The following is a 15,723-nucleotide window of genomic DNA, read 5'->3' on the forward strand; positions in this document are numbered from 1 at the left end:
AAATCTCAGGGACACCAGGTCCCCAAGCAAGTGGTCCGGGGGCTCAAGCCACTGCAGAGGGGGAGGCCCCCCTCCTCCCTGCCTCCTGGCAGAGCCCGGGTGAATCCATTTAGTGACACCTCCTTCTTGGGGAAGCTATCGGGACAGTCTTCTCCCTAGTGTTTTCCCATTTCCAATCTGAAAATCAGGCGTGGGCAGAATACAAGCGCTCGTTACTGACCGAGCCATCCTGGACTCAGCCTTTGGGGAATTAGAGGAAAAAAATCAGCCTTCAGACACACAGAGTGTTTTGTTGAGGATGGAAGAACAAGAACCAAAAGATTTATCAGCCTAAAAGCTTTGTTAATAGACCTGGAAGATTTACGATTGCAGCTGCTGTGCAGAGAAAAAGGTGGCAGCGGCAATCGAATGGCAAATTAGCCAAGGTTCGGGTTTTACAGCAACATTTGGAGGGGGAGAAAGAAGAAAAAGTTCTTCCCTTGCTGCCGGAGGAGTATTTGGATAAACAGCGTTTGCATTGGGCTGTGTCCAGGGATGTTCTCTGCAGTGTCTCCTTGGTGCGTTTCTTTCCCACTGACATAAGTGCCGAGGCCAGGTGTCGACACTGCCGACTTCCTTGGGTTTATTCCTTTCGAGTGGGGTTTATTAGAGTGGACTAGAAATGGGATTGAGTCTGCACCACAGAGACCTCTAAGCTGAGGCTTGGCCCCCTGCTTGAAATCGCAGACACAGTGAGCAAGGATGCTTGAGCCGAGGGAGACGTATCCAAAAGGGATGAGTCGTTGGCTGGCTGCTTCTCTGCTCTGTGATGTCTTTGTGAGCTCATTTGTCATCTGGGGCTGTTCCCCCACTTCCATGGCTGTGGCCCTTGTCTATAAAAGGAGACAAAAAACAAGACAACTGACTGTCACTTGGGGAGGTTTATTTTTTCTAAACCTTGCACAGCATAGGCATCAAGTGGGAACTAGGCAATATGGCCCCCGAACCCCACCTCCAGGGTTGGTGCTTGGACAACACATACCCCTCCCAACAAAAAATGCTCTTGCAACATAGCATAGCAGTCTTCTTGCAGCTTAAGCCCACTCTTAGCTCAGCACTGTGACCATGTACCACAGATGACAGAACAGGGAGCAGAGCGAAGAAATGAGGTGAATGAGGGGCCACCATAACCCGAGTCCTGGGATGTCCTTTCCCATCGCCTCCTTTCAAGCTCTTGGTATGTTGTGCCCTGTGGCGTCTGCTCATTAGCACCAAAGAATCCAGGCATTATTTCCATACCATGGAGCCCCATGTCATGTCCCCTACCCCCCCAACTGCCTCAGCCTCATATTCTCCACCCTGCCCCAGAATTTTGAAGGTCCTGCATATCAAACATGGGGGAGACGGAACATTCCAAGTCAGGAAAAAGGAATAAATTACCCGTAAGCATCTCTGCCAAAGAGACGGGGAAACCAATGCGGAGAATAGTAACCGTGTTCCCCTCAGGGATTTCCCACTGCTTAACAGGCTGCTGGACACCCCTCCTCCTGCTGCGGGAGGGGGCAGAATCCTCCCCAGTTCCTTTGCATCTGCCCCAAGGCAGACGTGGGGAGCTGCTTGCTACCTCCTGCCACCTCCCACTCCCTTTGTCTGGGGACCCACAGAGTTGGCATTTAGTCAGTCAGTGAATGAGCCAAAAATACGTAAATGCTTATAAAACTGATGCCCATAAAATCGGGTCTCGGTGGATTCATAATCAAAGAAACCCAGTCTGGGACCTGAAAAGCAATTGCAAAATAAGTCAGGCCTTTACTTGCGTTTCTCAAATATTGTAAAGGGGGCGTGTGGACCACAACCCCTCCCGTCCCCATCTCTTTTTGATTCTACATCACAAAAGCCCAGAAATCCAAAGCAGAACTCTTCCTTGAGGGCAAGAAGGGAAAGAAACAGCAGAAGAGGCAAAATCCTTGAGCAGACAGAGGAAGGCAAAGCTGGAAACAATCCTGTTAACATCGTTCTCGTCCCACCCCCACGGATCAGGCTCTGCAGGAGAAGCACGCCGGCCTTAATTGTGGTGCAATTTGGCCCCTGCCCTCCAGGAGCCTCTCGGTCTGCTGGGGGAAACACACACAGAACACTTAAAGCGGGAAGTAGTTGCTGCAGGTGCAGCAGAACACACAAGGCGTTCAACCAGACAGGTGGGAGCCATAGGGAAGGCTTCCTGGAGGAGGTGGTACACGAACTAAGCCAGAAGAAGAGGGGTGGGCAGGGCATTCTGGGTAGAGGGAAGCCAGTCCCTGCGGGAGGTGCTGACCGGCAGTTTGGCAGGAGCTCCAGGCCGCGTGGGGCCAGAGGAGCCCCAGATAGGAGAGCCAGTTGTGCGGGATGATGCTGAAGAAGTAGTGGAGCGCAGGAGTTCAGGCTTGATCCTGTAGGTCCCGGGGAGCCTGTAAAGAAGGGTGAGCCGGGACCTGTGTGTTAGCGGAGCCTGTGCAGAAGGAGGTGCCTGTGGATGGGGCCCAGCTGGGAGGTGTCACAGCAATCCAGGCTGGAGACGATGAGGCCTTGAGTGAAGCAAGGGCAGCGACCAGGGTGAGGAGGCCACTGATTGAAGAACCGCTTAGGTGAAACTGGCAAGATGTGGGAATGAGGGAGGGAGAAGAACCAATTAGTCATTAAAGCTTTCGAAGCATGGCTGCCCTGCTGTGGAAGCACAGGGTCAAGGATCTCTTAGGCTGAAGTGGTCAGCCAGCTCCAGCCCCTCTGGTTGCTTGGTTCTATGACTTGTGACTTCCTTAGCTGAAAGGTGACACAGGCTGAAGGCATGAAGACTTTCCAGAAGGCTCTAGATCCAGGTGGAAGCTACATGGCATAGGTCCTGCCATTTCCCTTCCTGTAACCACTGTGGGCTTCCCTAACTGACCAGACTCTCTCCCTGCTGGGCCTTAATGCAATTTCAGGATTCTCCTCTGCACGCTGCTCCAGAGGGGCCTCGAGCATCAGATGAAACCTATTAGCCGCCCTTGATATAGATTGATTTTGTTTCCAGTATCATCTCCCACCAAACATGTCCCTATGGCTCAGGTTTGTTCTACAGATCAAGTAAGATAATGCTTCCCAGGTGCCTAGCACAGTGCCTGGCAGAAAGCACTCAACTCCCTCCGTAACCAGCATATTGCATTCCTGGGGAAGACACACTGACTCTTACCCCACCCGCTGAGTTAGTCACCTATGCGAGCTGGTTACCTGTGATCCCAAACCTTTCTGTGTGGTTATACTTGCTATTATAATTACATCATTTAATTAAATGTTATATAAATTGATGAAATAAGTCAGAAAAGACACAGAGTCGTTTCATTAAAACCAAGACTTTGGAAAGACTTGGTAGAAGTGACTTGCTTAAAAAAGCTATTGAATTAGGTGTAGGCAGCACAACTGTAAAAAAAAAAAAAAAAAAGAGAGAGAAAGAAATGGAAAAACAGAGGATTCTTGCTTGCCCATGTCTTCAAGATCTGCTCCAATTTAAAGAAACTGAACCTGAGAATCACAATGCAATATGGATGCAGTTTAAACACGAAAGACCATGTGGGTCGATCTCAAAGAAGCACCCAAGCCCTCCATCAAAAGATTGGCGAATGAATGTACATTTCTATGCTTAAAATTAAAAGTGTTTAATGTGTGAATAGATCCTGTATTATGACTCCCACTGTTGATTAACCAGCCAAATATGGTTGCATTTAGTCCAGAAAAGAGGGTTTCCGCCACAGCTGTGGGAGCTCCCCCTCCCCTTCCCTCTCCTGGGGTTCCAGCCCCACCAGCCTTGCTCCTTCTGCATTCACAAGACCCCACTGGGAGTTGCTGGATGAGCTGGGATGAGAGCCCAGGCCTGCTGGCTCCCAGTTCAGTTCTTCTGGTGGAATCAGAGTGGTTACAAACACAGGCTGTGGAGCCAGCCCGCCAGAGTAAGAATCCCACTGTGGGCAAGGGCCTCGGTTTCCTTGCCTGTGAAATGGGGACAATGCTATTTCCTATCTTGCAGGGTTGTTCTGAAGCTTCCTTGAGTTAGTGTATGTCAGGGGCCTGGAGCCCTCCATCAGGGTCAGCGAGGACTGGAATTATTCCTGCAGAGCATGGCCGGGCACCTTTAAACGCTGCCAGGTGCAGTTGGACCTGCACCAAAGCGGGTAATCAGCTCCTGCCAGCAAGAGGCTTCTGATTCAGCCACAGGGAGGGGGTGATGGGTGGAGAGGGCTGCCTGAGGACTGAGCCCTCCCTGCCGGTGCTGGTCATACTGGGCACCGTCCCCCCGAGTCCCAGCCTCCTCGCACCGGGGCTCACCTCTTTGACTGACAGAAAGGAGTACCCTGCCATCCCTATCCCCGGACCACTGTCCCCATGCCCCGAACACCAGGGCCGGCGGAGGTCCTATGCTACTTTGTCCTGGAAGGAAGAGGCCTGCCCCGGTCCCCTCTGTCTGACACGCCTGCCGGTGGTGGCCAGTGGGGGTGACCTCCTGTGCTGGTGTCTCTTTTCCAGTGGTTTCCAGCGACAGTGACAGCGACTCAGATCTCAGCTCCTCCAGCCTGGAGGACAGACTGCCACCCACTGGGGTCAGGGACCGGAAAGGCGACAAACCCTGGGGGGAATCGGGTAAGTGTGGGAAGCTGCACTGTTTGTTCCCCAAGCCCCCAGGGCAGTGGTTTTGCTGCTTCTTCAGGCTACCGCTCCCTAGTGGCTCCCCAGTGGGTGGGTCTGTGGAGTTGTTCTAGATCCGGGAGGCAAAATGGGCCTTCAGCTGGGAGGGCTAGGAGCTAAAGTGTTGGCACCACTCAAGAACAGATGGAAAGGGGAGTTCCCGGCCGGCCTATGGTTAGGATTCGGGCTTTCACTGCCATGGCCCGGGTTCAATCCCTGGTCAGGGAACTGATCCCACAAGCTGTGTAGAGCAGCCAAAAAAAAAAACATATGGAAGGGAGGCTCAGGTATATATGCAGAGAAGGCCTGGGGGCACATTTTCCATTGCTTTCCTTTAGACACAGGAAGGACCTTCCCAGGAAAAGGACCAGCTTCATTCAGAGTTCCTCCAAAGGTTAGAACTAGGATACTTGCATGACATTTCAGGCTGAATTTAATACCTAAGAAGAAAGCTTTTCAATAACTGCCTCAAACTGGAAGGAAATGGGAAGTGGAAGGCTGGGTGATCTTCTGCCAGAACTGATATGGAAGGAATTCCTGCCGGGGGTGGCAGTCTGGACTAGGTCAGAGATGCCAATGCCTGGCACTCCTGTGCCCATGGCAGACATTACTAGTTGATCATGGTACTCTCTCCCAGAGCCTGACATGGCTTCGGAAGCCTCCTCCATGCAGTTTTCCCAGGGATCAGTATCAGTAGGCGGGGATGATGCCTGAGGTGAAAACTGTCCCCGGACTAGACGGTCTCTTAGGCCCCTTCAAGCTGCAGATTCTCTCTTAGAAAAGTGTGGAGGACACTTACCTGCCAGCCTTGGTTGCTAGGGCAGGTTTTACGCTCCTCACCTCCCACTACCGCAGCTCTTGTCCCCTCTCTTCACACGGGCTCTCAGCTGCGACCAAGCGGGTCAGGAGATGGAAAGAAGGAGTGCAGTCTGCAGGCCCCACGTCTGCTCTCTGGGCCGGGCAGGGGCTAACAACCGTGTCCGAGTGAGGATTCTCTAGTTTGCAGAGGCAGCAGTGAAGGTCCCTCTTGTTGGGTTAACAGAAATTTACACGCTTCCCCACGACACCCTCCTTCTCCGAGGGCAGGACAGACTCGACCTCACTGCCAGTTTTCATGTGGGTAACTACTTGTTCCTTAGTGAGATGACCTGAGGGCCCATTCGACTGCCTTTGTAGGTTGTGGGCCAGTTGGCAGTGGCCAGAGGGTGGGGTCCCACTAGAACATGGCAGCCATGTGGATGGGGAAGAGGGGGTGGCGGTTCCCAGGGGAAGGGGCTCTGGCAGATGGTCCCATAGATACAGGTCACAATTCCAAATGAGGAGACTTTAGATCAGCTCCTTGTCAGGCTGAGATGGTCCCTGTCTCAGTTCAAGGCCCAAAGGACCCCGCCCTGAACCATTCATGTGGTCTCTTGCAGGTGGCAGCGTGGAGTCATCAAAGATGGGGCCTCCCCGCCCACCCAGCCACCTCTCAGGGAGCCAGAGCAGCCTGGCCATCGAGACCGGACCGGCTCTGCGGACCCGCAGTGGGGTGCCCCACCCTGGCCGGACCCAAAAGGCCACAGTGAGTACCAAGCTCCTCCTTCCAACCTACCCACTTCCTCTCTATCTGCCCCCACCCAGGGGGTGTTTTCAGTTCTCTGCGCTGGAGAGTGCTAGGGGGTGTTTTCAGTTCTCTGCGCTGGAGAGTGCTAGGGGGTGTTTTCAGTTCTCTGCATTTACGAGCCCTGTGCCAGGTGCCAGTCGAACAGAGGCAAGCCAGACCCATCCATGCCCACAATGAACAGAGAGAGGGACCCAGAAGAACAGTGGTGACCGTCCCTATCCGTTCTCAGTAACTGTAACAATGGCTGGCTGTTTCCATCCTCTGCTTTATGAAATGTATAATCTTTCAGAGCATTTCCCTTCCTGCCTAACAGTCACAGTAACTCCGTTTTCAGAGCAGCTGCTATTCGCCAGGCAGTGCGTGCCCAGCCTGGGCCGGGTGCGGTGGGGGACAGTCCCTGACCTCCAGAAACCTACCGCATAGCTGAGGAAGGCCAATCAACTCACCCAAAACAGAGCCCAGGCCAGGGCAGGCCCAAATCCTAAGAGGGAGGATTCAGGACCCCTAGAGCTGACGGCATGGAGGCCGGTCTGCCCTTGCACTTCCAAGGTCAACTTTCGTTCTCTTGGCCAAATAGACAGGAGGCTCATTATCCCCATATGGAAGATATGGGCTTCCAGTGTGGAAGCCGAGGGCAAGAGTCTAAGCTCCCACCTGCCTCGGCCAACCTGAGGTCACCATGCACTTGGGGGGCAGGGGAGTCCTCACACTCAAGCGGGAGAAAATTGTGCAGGTGCACGATCGGCGCCTAGCCTCCTTCCAGAAAGAAGCCCCAGCTGGACTTAGTGCATCTACAACCAGAGGATCCACGGTGCACACTGTGCGGGTCAGCGCAGCATCTGGTGCCCCTGCCGCGCACGGGGACGGCTGCAGGCCTGCTGGGGTGGGGAGTACCCACAGGAAACCCTGTGGGAGCGCTCCTCCCCTCCCCTTTCCCTTCCCCTCCCTCCTCCTCCCTCATTTCCCCTCTTGATGGTCACGAGGGACAGAGACAGACTGTGACACTGGGTGCGCAGGTCTCAGGGAGGGAGGCGCCGTGGGCGTGCACCCTCTCCCCCCTACCCTCGCCTCCTGCAATCCCCCAGAGAGGGCAGTTTGGAATCAAGCAGGCCCAAGCTCCAGTCCCAGCCCTGCCACCCATACCCATGGGAACTTGGGCAAACCATCAGGTCGAACCACATGAAATTGCATTTTTGTAGATCAAAAACAGTTAAATATTGGCCAATCCATAAGATTCAACCTAATATTTGATCTCTCAGTGCCCAGTTCCATTATCACTGAAATGGGGACCACATTGTGTCCCTTGCAGGTTGCAGGGAGGGTAAGATCCAGGGTCCATGTGGGGTACCTACCTGAGTGGGTCTTCAGGAAATGTCCAGTAATCATGGGGCAGGCTGTGTGGCCCAGCACATAGACAGGGTTCCAGGGCTTAAGCTGTTACTTGGACAGGACTGGCCTAGACGAAGGTTGTATGTTCCCACGTCCATTTGCTCCTGCTGGCCTCCCGAGATCACCTGTGTTGACTAGCCCAGGTATCAATGGCCACACTGAAGCACGGGGACTGGGCGACTTGCCTGCAATGACACAGCACAGCGGAGCAGGGCTGGGCCCAGCATGCAGGCGCCCCCTGCCCAGCCCTCAGCCGCCGGCCCTCCCGGGCAGCCCCCTGCTTAGTTTCAGATGGGGCAGCTGCTTCAGGTGCGGGCCGCTCCAGCAAGGAGTCAGCCTTCCCTGCATTTCATTCCCAAAGTTCACACTGTCACTGGGGTGGGACTCTGCCTCTGCTCCCCCTATAGTGGCCTTTTTTTCTCTCCCCCAAAGGTAAAAGGCACACCTGGGCGAGCCCCTGCTGCTGACGTGGGCTCCGACGGTCCCCTCTGCCTGCCCTGAGCAGAGGCGTGCTTGGTGCATGGGGCAGGCTTTCCGGTGGAAGAGCTTGAGAGAGAGAGCAAGAGCTGGAGCCAGACCCTAGCCGGCTCCTTCCTGACCAATCCCCGGGCCCTCCACCGCCAGCCCTGTCGGACGTGACCTCTGACTCAACAAACCAGTGTTTGCGGGGCTGAGTCTGCTTCCCCCCACCCAGTGCCTTTCTGCACCCCTTCTCTCCTGGGAGCCCCCCTCTCCACCACCACCCCAGTCACTCCCCTCAGCCGTGACCTTTATTTATTGCCCCCAGCCCCACCCCCAGTCTACCCCTATGTTCATTTTAAGTTTGCTCTCGTCTTAGTTGGACTGGAAAGGCCTTCAGACCCACCTTCTGGGGCTTCCCCTCTGCACTGCAATTCCAGAGGGTGCCAGGCAGGGCTTTCTCCATATTTGTATTCACGGAAAAAGAAATCAAAGCCTGAGCGTGACCCTTCACACCTGAGCGTGGCCCCCGGAGAGGAGCCCAGAGCAGGTGGGATGAGAGATCCAGCCATCCTTCCCCTTCCCCTGCGGCTCTGAGCGTGGATGCAGCCTCCTCCCTCCTGGCCCAGGAGCTGCTCTTGAACCTGGCTCTCTGTTAGGTTTCTTGGAAGCCCTCCTTGGCCTCCCCGAGGGCTGGTGGAGCTGGAAAGGGTTCTGGTGAACGCTGTGAATTCACTCACTGAAGAGCAAGCCGCCTTCAGCTGAGCCCCCTGCTGGGCGGGAAGCTCCCTAAGCCATTAATTCACTCCTCTTCAGTAGGCTCAGTTTGGCAGAAAAACACCTAATTCAAAGTGTGGGCAGATGCTTCTGGAAAACCTTTCCTGGAAGAGAGAGAATGTGTGTTTCTGTGTGTATGGCGTCCACACCCTCCTTCCTGACCACCCCGTGCCTGGTCCTCGAAGGGCCTTCTTCTCCAGGCTCTCAGGCCCCCACCATTAGCTCTTTTGCCCTTGTCGCTGGCAGACAGTTAAAAAAAAAAAAGTAATAAAAACACTGTTTCCCTGTGACAAGTTATGCTTCAGAATAAAAACAATAAAGATTAGAATTTGCATTGAGCCAGCGTGTTGATCAAAAGGCCACAATCGCTTGTGTTTCTGAGATGCATCAGTAGAGAAATGGATGGAAAAAAATGTGCTGGTTGCTGGAACACTTGCTAAGCCACAGTAAAAGGAATGAGCTAGATCTGCGTGGGTTAGAAGGGCTCACAAACCTAACGTTGAATGGGAAAAACAAGGCCATCTAAGTAAAAATAAAACGTACAAATAATCAAAATGAGTTTTATGAACTTATATGTACATGTGTCAAAATGCGTGTAAAATGGGCAAGGATTTGTGGTTAAACACTGTGGACTGAACACATCTGTATTTCCTCCGTCTCCCCAAACCCCACCAAAATGACATAAAGGAATGAAAATGGCATGAACTGCAAAGATGGCAGCAGGTAAGAGAGGTCTGAAAACTTTGGAAGATGGAAGAGTATAACTTGTTTAGTGCCACCTTCCCCCATTCCCCAAAGTGTCTAAGGGAGCTGGCAGCCCTTAACAAGCCCATTTTCTCTGCAGAATCCCCCAAATGCTCAGAACATGGAGGGACCAGGTATCCCTAAGGTGGAAGTTCAAGATGCTGTGAAAATAGTATTGGTTGGAAGAAGTGGCTAGACCTGAGCCCAGATGGCACATGACTGCCCTCCTCTGATCCTGGTAGAAGACAGGTGTACAGCTGGCCAAGGTTGAACTAGAAGGATTCTGGATTGGGAACCCCAAGACCAGCCAAAGGCTGGGGTGAAGCGATGGTTAATGGGGAGACCCTCAGCCCCCTTCCTCTGCTGACAGCTGGGCCTGTTCCCATCCAGCCACCCCAAGGCAGGACATTACTGAATTTCTCTCTGGGAAACTGAGCAAAGAGAAAAGACTGACAGATCCTGATATTGACAATTCCCCAGTCTCTACCCAGTCACCACTATGAGGCCCCCATTCCCAAGCCCGACCCACATGTACAGAGCTTCCTGTTAGCTTTGCTGTGTTACATAGTGGCAACAGCCAGGGGCACCAGCAGTTGACCAAAACCAACAGCCGAAGGTACAGAGACTCCAGTACACAGAAGAAAGGGGTCAGAGAACAATCCTCTGAAGATATTTGCCTGTGAGACAGGAAGAGAGTGTCATTTTTTAAAAGGAAGTGTTAAAGCTCTTGAAAATTTAAAAAATATATATGATAGCAGAAATTTTAAAAGGCATTAGAAGGGATGGAAGATGTGAGAAAATCTCCCAGAAAGTAAAACACCGAAACAAAGAAGGAAAAGTCAAGACCACTGGACAACCAAAACATCAGATCCATGCAGAAGGTCTAACCTCCAACTAATAGGAATTTCAAGCCAAGAAACAGAAAAGAGAGGAGAGAAAATCGTAGAAGAAATGATACAAGAATATCTCCTAGGACTGAAGGAAAGGAGCTTCCATAGAGCGAGAACCCACCGAGTGCCAAGCACAGTGACATAAAACCACAGCCGTGCGGTGGGCCACAACCATCGTGAGCTGCCATGTGGCAATACCTGTAGATGAAGATGCACCTGGCCTGCAGGTGCAGTGCAATCACCTGAAGTCTTGCTAAAACAGATTCTCACCCACCAAGTCTGGGCCAGGGGCTGAGCATGTACGTCTGTCAAGTTCCCAGATGAGGCTGCTGGCTGGAGGACCACATACCCTGAGGAGCACGGGTCCAGAGCAGTGGTGGTCGCCACTGACAGCTCATTGGAATCACTCGGCCAGCCTTACACACACTCATGCTGGATGCGCCCCCAGAGATTCTGGTTTAATCAATTTGGGGCCCAGCCTTGACTTTAGGATTTTGTAAAGCTCCCCAGATGGCTCCACGTGCTGGCAGAACCAAGAACCATTTCCCTATAGAAACTCTTCTATGTGTGTTCCAGAAGATGTGCACAGGATGTTTAGAGCAGTACCTTTTTATTAGCTAAAAACTGGGAACAACCTAAATACCATCGGCAGAAGACTAGATCCATAAACTGTGATATAGTCAGGCCACGCTCGGTATAGATGACTCTTACAAACAATGCTGAGCGAAGAAACAGATGGCAGAAAAAATAAATATGTTATGACACCGTCTATGTAGAGATTTTAAAACATGCAAAAATGTTATATATTAACATATATTTTATGCAGTGGAAGAATAAAGAAATGCATAGGAAGGATAAACAACAGCTTTCAAGATACATCTTGAGAAGAAGAGGCACAAGGAACGGTTTCAACTTTACTGATAATGTTTCATTAATCTCAGCGATGGATAGATGGGTTTGTAATATTTATAATATTTCATTATATGTCATATTTGAATTATTTTTATATGTCTGAAATCTTTCAGAATAAAGATTTAGGGAACTATAGCAAGCCTTCTCATGAAATTTCAGGACACCAGGATAAAAATCCTAAAGAAAAAAAAATCCTAAGACCTTCCAAAGAGAAAAAAAATTTTTCGAAACACGTCATATACCAAGGGTCAGGGATTAACATGGCTTTGAAATTCTCAAAGCAGATTTTGAAGCCAGAACATAGTGAAGAAGTATCTTCTGAATTCTGGCAGGAAATAATTTCTAATCTGGGTTTATATCCACCCAAATCTTAATGACAGTAGAATGAAGATATTTTCAGACTTGTGAAGTTTTGTTTTGTTTTGTTTTTAATTTACCTCCCATACATTCTTTCTCAGGCAGCTACTACAGGATGTGCTCCAACCAAACAAGGGAGAAAACCAGGACGCAGGAACACAGGAAACTGAGGATCCAACAGAGGAGAGAGGCAAAGAGAGTCCCCAGGATGTTGGCAGTGGCTGTGTGTGGGGGCTAGAGGCCAAGGCCAGCCAGCCCAGATTGGAGCATGAGGACAGGGGAGATACCCAAGGATGTACAAACAGGATAAGAAGCATACCTGTGTTGGAGAGATTGAATATGATATCATGATATTCTATAGCATGACATATAAAATAATATATAAAACTGAAAAATCAAGAAGTAGAATCAGCATGAGATTTCAGTACAAAGGTAAACACCAGCAGAAATGGCTGAGTTCTAAGGGTTGCCTAGAGAGGGACTTGGGCTGGGGATGGGGGGTGGTGCAGGAGATTGCTGCCCTATGTTACAAATTTTATAGTACAGTTTTTAACTTTGTACCAAATTATATTTCTAACAGTGGAATTTTTTGTGGAAAAATATGTATCAAACAGGATAAACCCGTGGGATGTGGGTGAGAGCCCTGGAGCCATAGCAGGAAAGTAAGATAAAGAGGCGATGAGGACCTGCCTTGCAGAGAAAATACAGCCCCAGAGGTCCCTTTATCCAAATGCCCGGCCTGTAAGGGGCTGTTGCCTCTGCCTCCCGGCTCTCAGGAACCTCCGTGCTGGGACCGACACCCCCTTTAGACTCCTCAGACCTGATGTAGCACAAGCCACCACACTCAGCTCCCACTAGAACCCCGTGCCTGGACCAGACCTAGTCTAGGAGAAGGACCCAATCCTTACAGCCTCCAGGGTGAATTCCAAATGTGCTTCCTAGAGATGTGTCCCAGGTTGATGGGGTTCTGAAGCAGTTTCATCATGTGTTAACCCCGGAAGCCTTCAGCTTTAGGGCAGAGATGGGATGCAGATACCTCCACCAGGGTCTGGGAGCTGCCAGGAGTCAAGGGTTCTTTATGGTGGGTCTGGGAACCAAGAAATCGTTGCTTTCTGAGTCTCAAGCATCCAACTCACAAATTAACTTTTGAAGCTGAGACTCTCACAGTTAGGGGTGGAGGATGGTCTGTGGCATCTGTAAAAATCATGGAGCGCAGAAATGACTTGACTTGTCCCAAATATTGGATAACCCAAGTAGTCCCTGAAAGAGACCACAGGTGGAAAGCTCATGAACTTTGGATACCTGATTTTGAATCCCAGCTCCACTACTTAGTACCTGAAATTATGGGTACTTCTCTGTCTCAGCTTCCTCATCTGTAAAATGGGGATAATACTTCCTTCACAGGATTGTTGTGGAAATTAAAAACTTGAAAGCACTTGTAAAACTCCTACCACTGCTATTAGTCATGACCCCCGTAGGATTCAGACGTGGCACTTGCCTCAAGAGTTGTTTAGATGACGTAAGAAGGTAAGTGCAGTGGCTGCATGGAGCCTGGGACACAGCAGATGGTCATGCTCTTCCCCTCAGGGAATAATGGTTCATCTATCCAGTATTGACTGGGCAGCTGCCGAAGTGTCAAGTGCAGTGTTAGAGGCTGAGGTTCAGTAGTGGCCCCCACCCTTCTGCAGCATCGAAGTCACCCGGTGGGCTTGTTAAAACACAGGTCACTGGACCTCACCCCAGAGCTTCTGGCTCAGAGCTCCAGGGTGGGGCTGAGAACGTGTATTTTTAAGTTCCCAGGTGATGCTGGTGCTCCCCATTGGGAGACCCACTTTTTTTATTTTGGCTGCGTTGGGTCTTCGTTGCTGCGTGCGGGCTTTCTCTAGTTGCGGCACGCGGGCTTTCTCTAGTTGCGGCGAGCAGGAGCTACTCTTTGTTGCGGTGCACGGGCTTCTTATTTGCGGTGGCTTCTCTTGATGCAGAGCACGGGCTCTAGGTGCGAGGGCTTCAGTAGTTGTGGCACGCGGGCTCGGTAGTTGTGGCTTGCGGGCTCCAGAGCGCAGGCTCAGTAGTTGTGGCGCATGGGTTTAGTTGCTTCGCGACAAGTGGGATCTTACCAGACCAAGGATTGAACCCGTGTCCCCTGCATTGGCAGGCAGATTATTATTATTATTATTATTATTATTTTTAAATTTATTTGGTTGCGTTGGGTTTTCGTTGCTGCACGCGGTCTTCCTCTAGTTGCGTTGAGCAGTGGCTTCTCTTATTGCGGAGCACAGGCTCTAGGCGCGCGGGCCTCAGTAGTTGCAGCACACGAGCTCAGTAGTTGCGGCTCACAGGCTCAGTAGTTGTGGCACACCCATTTTTTTTTTGTGGCTTAGTTGCTCCACGGCATGTGGGATCTCCCCGGACCAGGTCTCAAACCTGTGTCCCCTGCACTGGCAGGCAGTTTCTTGACCACTGCGCCACCAGGGAAGTGCAGGAGACCAGCTCTGAAGACCCATGGATCTAGTGGAACCAGTTTACCTGTGTCTCCCTGGACTGACACCCCTAGACTGACCCAGGCAGGGGAGCGGCGGGCGGGTGATGAGGACCCGGCTGGCAGAGGAAACACAGTGCCCCACTGGACGAGGAGACAAGCCTGGGACCGAGTCCTGCTGCCGCATCCCACCCCTAGACAGAGGCCCCGCCCCCAGCTGTTCCTTAGCCCTGGAGCAAAGAGCATCCACAGGCCAAGCAGGTGAGTCACTTCTACCCACAGAGATGGGGGCTGGCACCTTTCCCAAAGGAGAAAACGCCCACTTTCTGGCATCACATCCCTAGGTTCCCAGAAGCCTGAAATCTCTATCTCTTCCTGTTCCTGCCTCTCCGGTGAACTGTCTCCGACGTGTTCTCCCCGAGTGCCGTGCCGGGGAGCAGCAGGCAGTGGAGAGGAGAGCTGCCTGGCTGGAGGCCCATCAAGGACCCCAGGTGGTGCCCTCCCTTGCTTCACTCACAGCTCCCGCCTCCTCACACCACTTTGCTTGCTGACAACAAAGAGTGCCCTCAATTCCACTGAGCCAGGGCCTGGGAGAGATGAAGCATTTTGCTGTGTAATAATCGTCATGGCCACCATCTGTTGAGTCAGGCACCTGCTGCATGCTTTAGGTATCCTCACCCACCTATGCAGCAGATACTTCTAATGTTCCCATTTTACAGAAGAGGAAACTGAGGCCCAGGGAGGTCAAGAGTGCCTGTATTTGAATGCGGAGCAGTCAGATGCCAAAGACCATGCTGGGTTGAGCAGTGGGGCGGTCTGGTGAGAACAAATCAGGATTCAGTGCGGGGAGGGAGGTCTGTGCAGGCAGAGAAAGACACAGATCATAATGTCTAGATGAGTAGGGTAAAGTCAGCCCCTTGTCCCACTGGGGTATTTTCCTTCTGCTAATTAACAAATGAGAATAAAGTTCAGTCACTGCGCAGAGATTTTGCCCCCACGTTGGACGCTGTCTCGTGTCCAGCGAGGCTGAGCACACGTCATGCTCTCCTGAGTCCTCCCTTATCGGGAGACCCAGGGAAGGTTCAGGGAAGCAGTTGTCTTTTCAGGCCTGTATAAGCAGGAGGATTTGGCTTAGAGGGTTTCCAGGAGCTTCCATCAATCAAATAGCCTCTCAGCACCTTTGGAGCCAGAGCCTGTCTCTGGACTGACCTGCAACTGCTCCCAGGGGTGTGGGAGCCGCACCTGAACATGACCCCTGAACTCCAGGACCGGGAGCTGCAATTCCACAGCCCCCAACCCATCTCAACTGTCAAACCTCCACAACTGTCTTGTCTTCCCACGCCACCTGCCCCTCTTTCCTTTATTCTCTTTATTTTTTTTTTATTGTGGTAACATACACATAACATAAATTTTAACCATTTTTAAGTGTACGGCTC

General features: G+C 51.6%; 1 protein-coding gene across 1 annotated transcript in view; it reads left to right on the forward strand.

The window, feature by feature from the left end:
- Positions 1–6,242, forward strand: part of RPH3AL (rabphilin 3A like (without C2 domains)) — a 112,401-nt gene extending 106,159 nt beyond the window's left edge. Inside the window, 3 exon segments of the mRNA XM_068531816.1 lie at positions 4,516–4,629; positions 6,093–6,202; positions 6,204–6,242. Coding sequence (XP_068387917.1) covers positions 4,516–4,629; positions 6,093–6,202; positions 6,204–6,242 — 263 coding nt within the window.
- The last annotated feature ends 9,481 nt before the right edge of the window (positions 6,243–15,723 follow it).

The sequence above is a fragment of the Eschrichtius robustus genome, chromosome 20 (genome assembly GCF_028021215.1).
Source record: "Eschrichtius robustus isolate mEscRob2 chromosome 20, mEscRob2.pri, whole genome shotgun sequence".
NCBI classification, from domain to species: Eukaryota; Metazoa; Chordata; class Mammalia; order Artiodactyla; family Eschrichtiidae; genus Eschrichtius; species Eschrichtius robustus.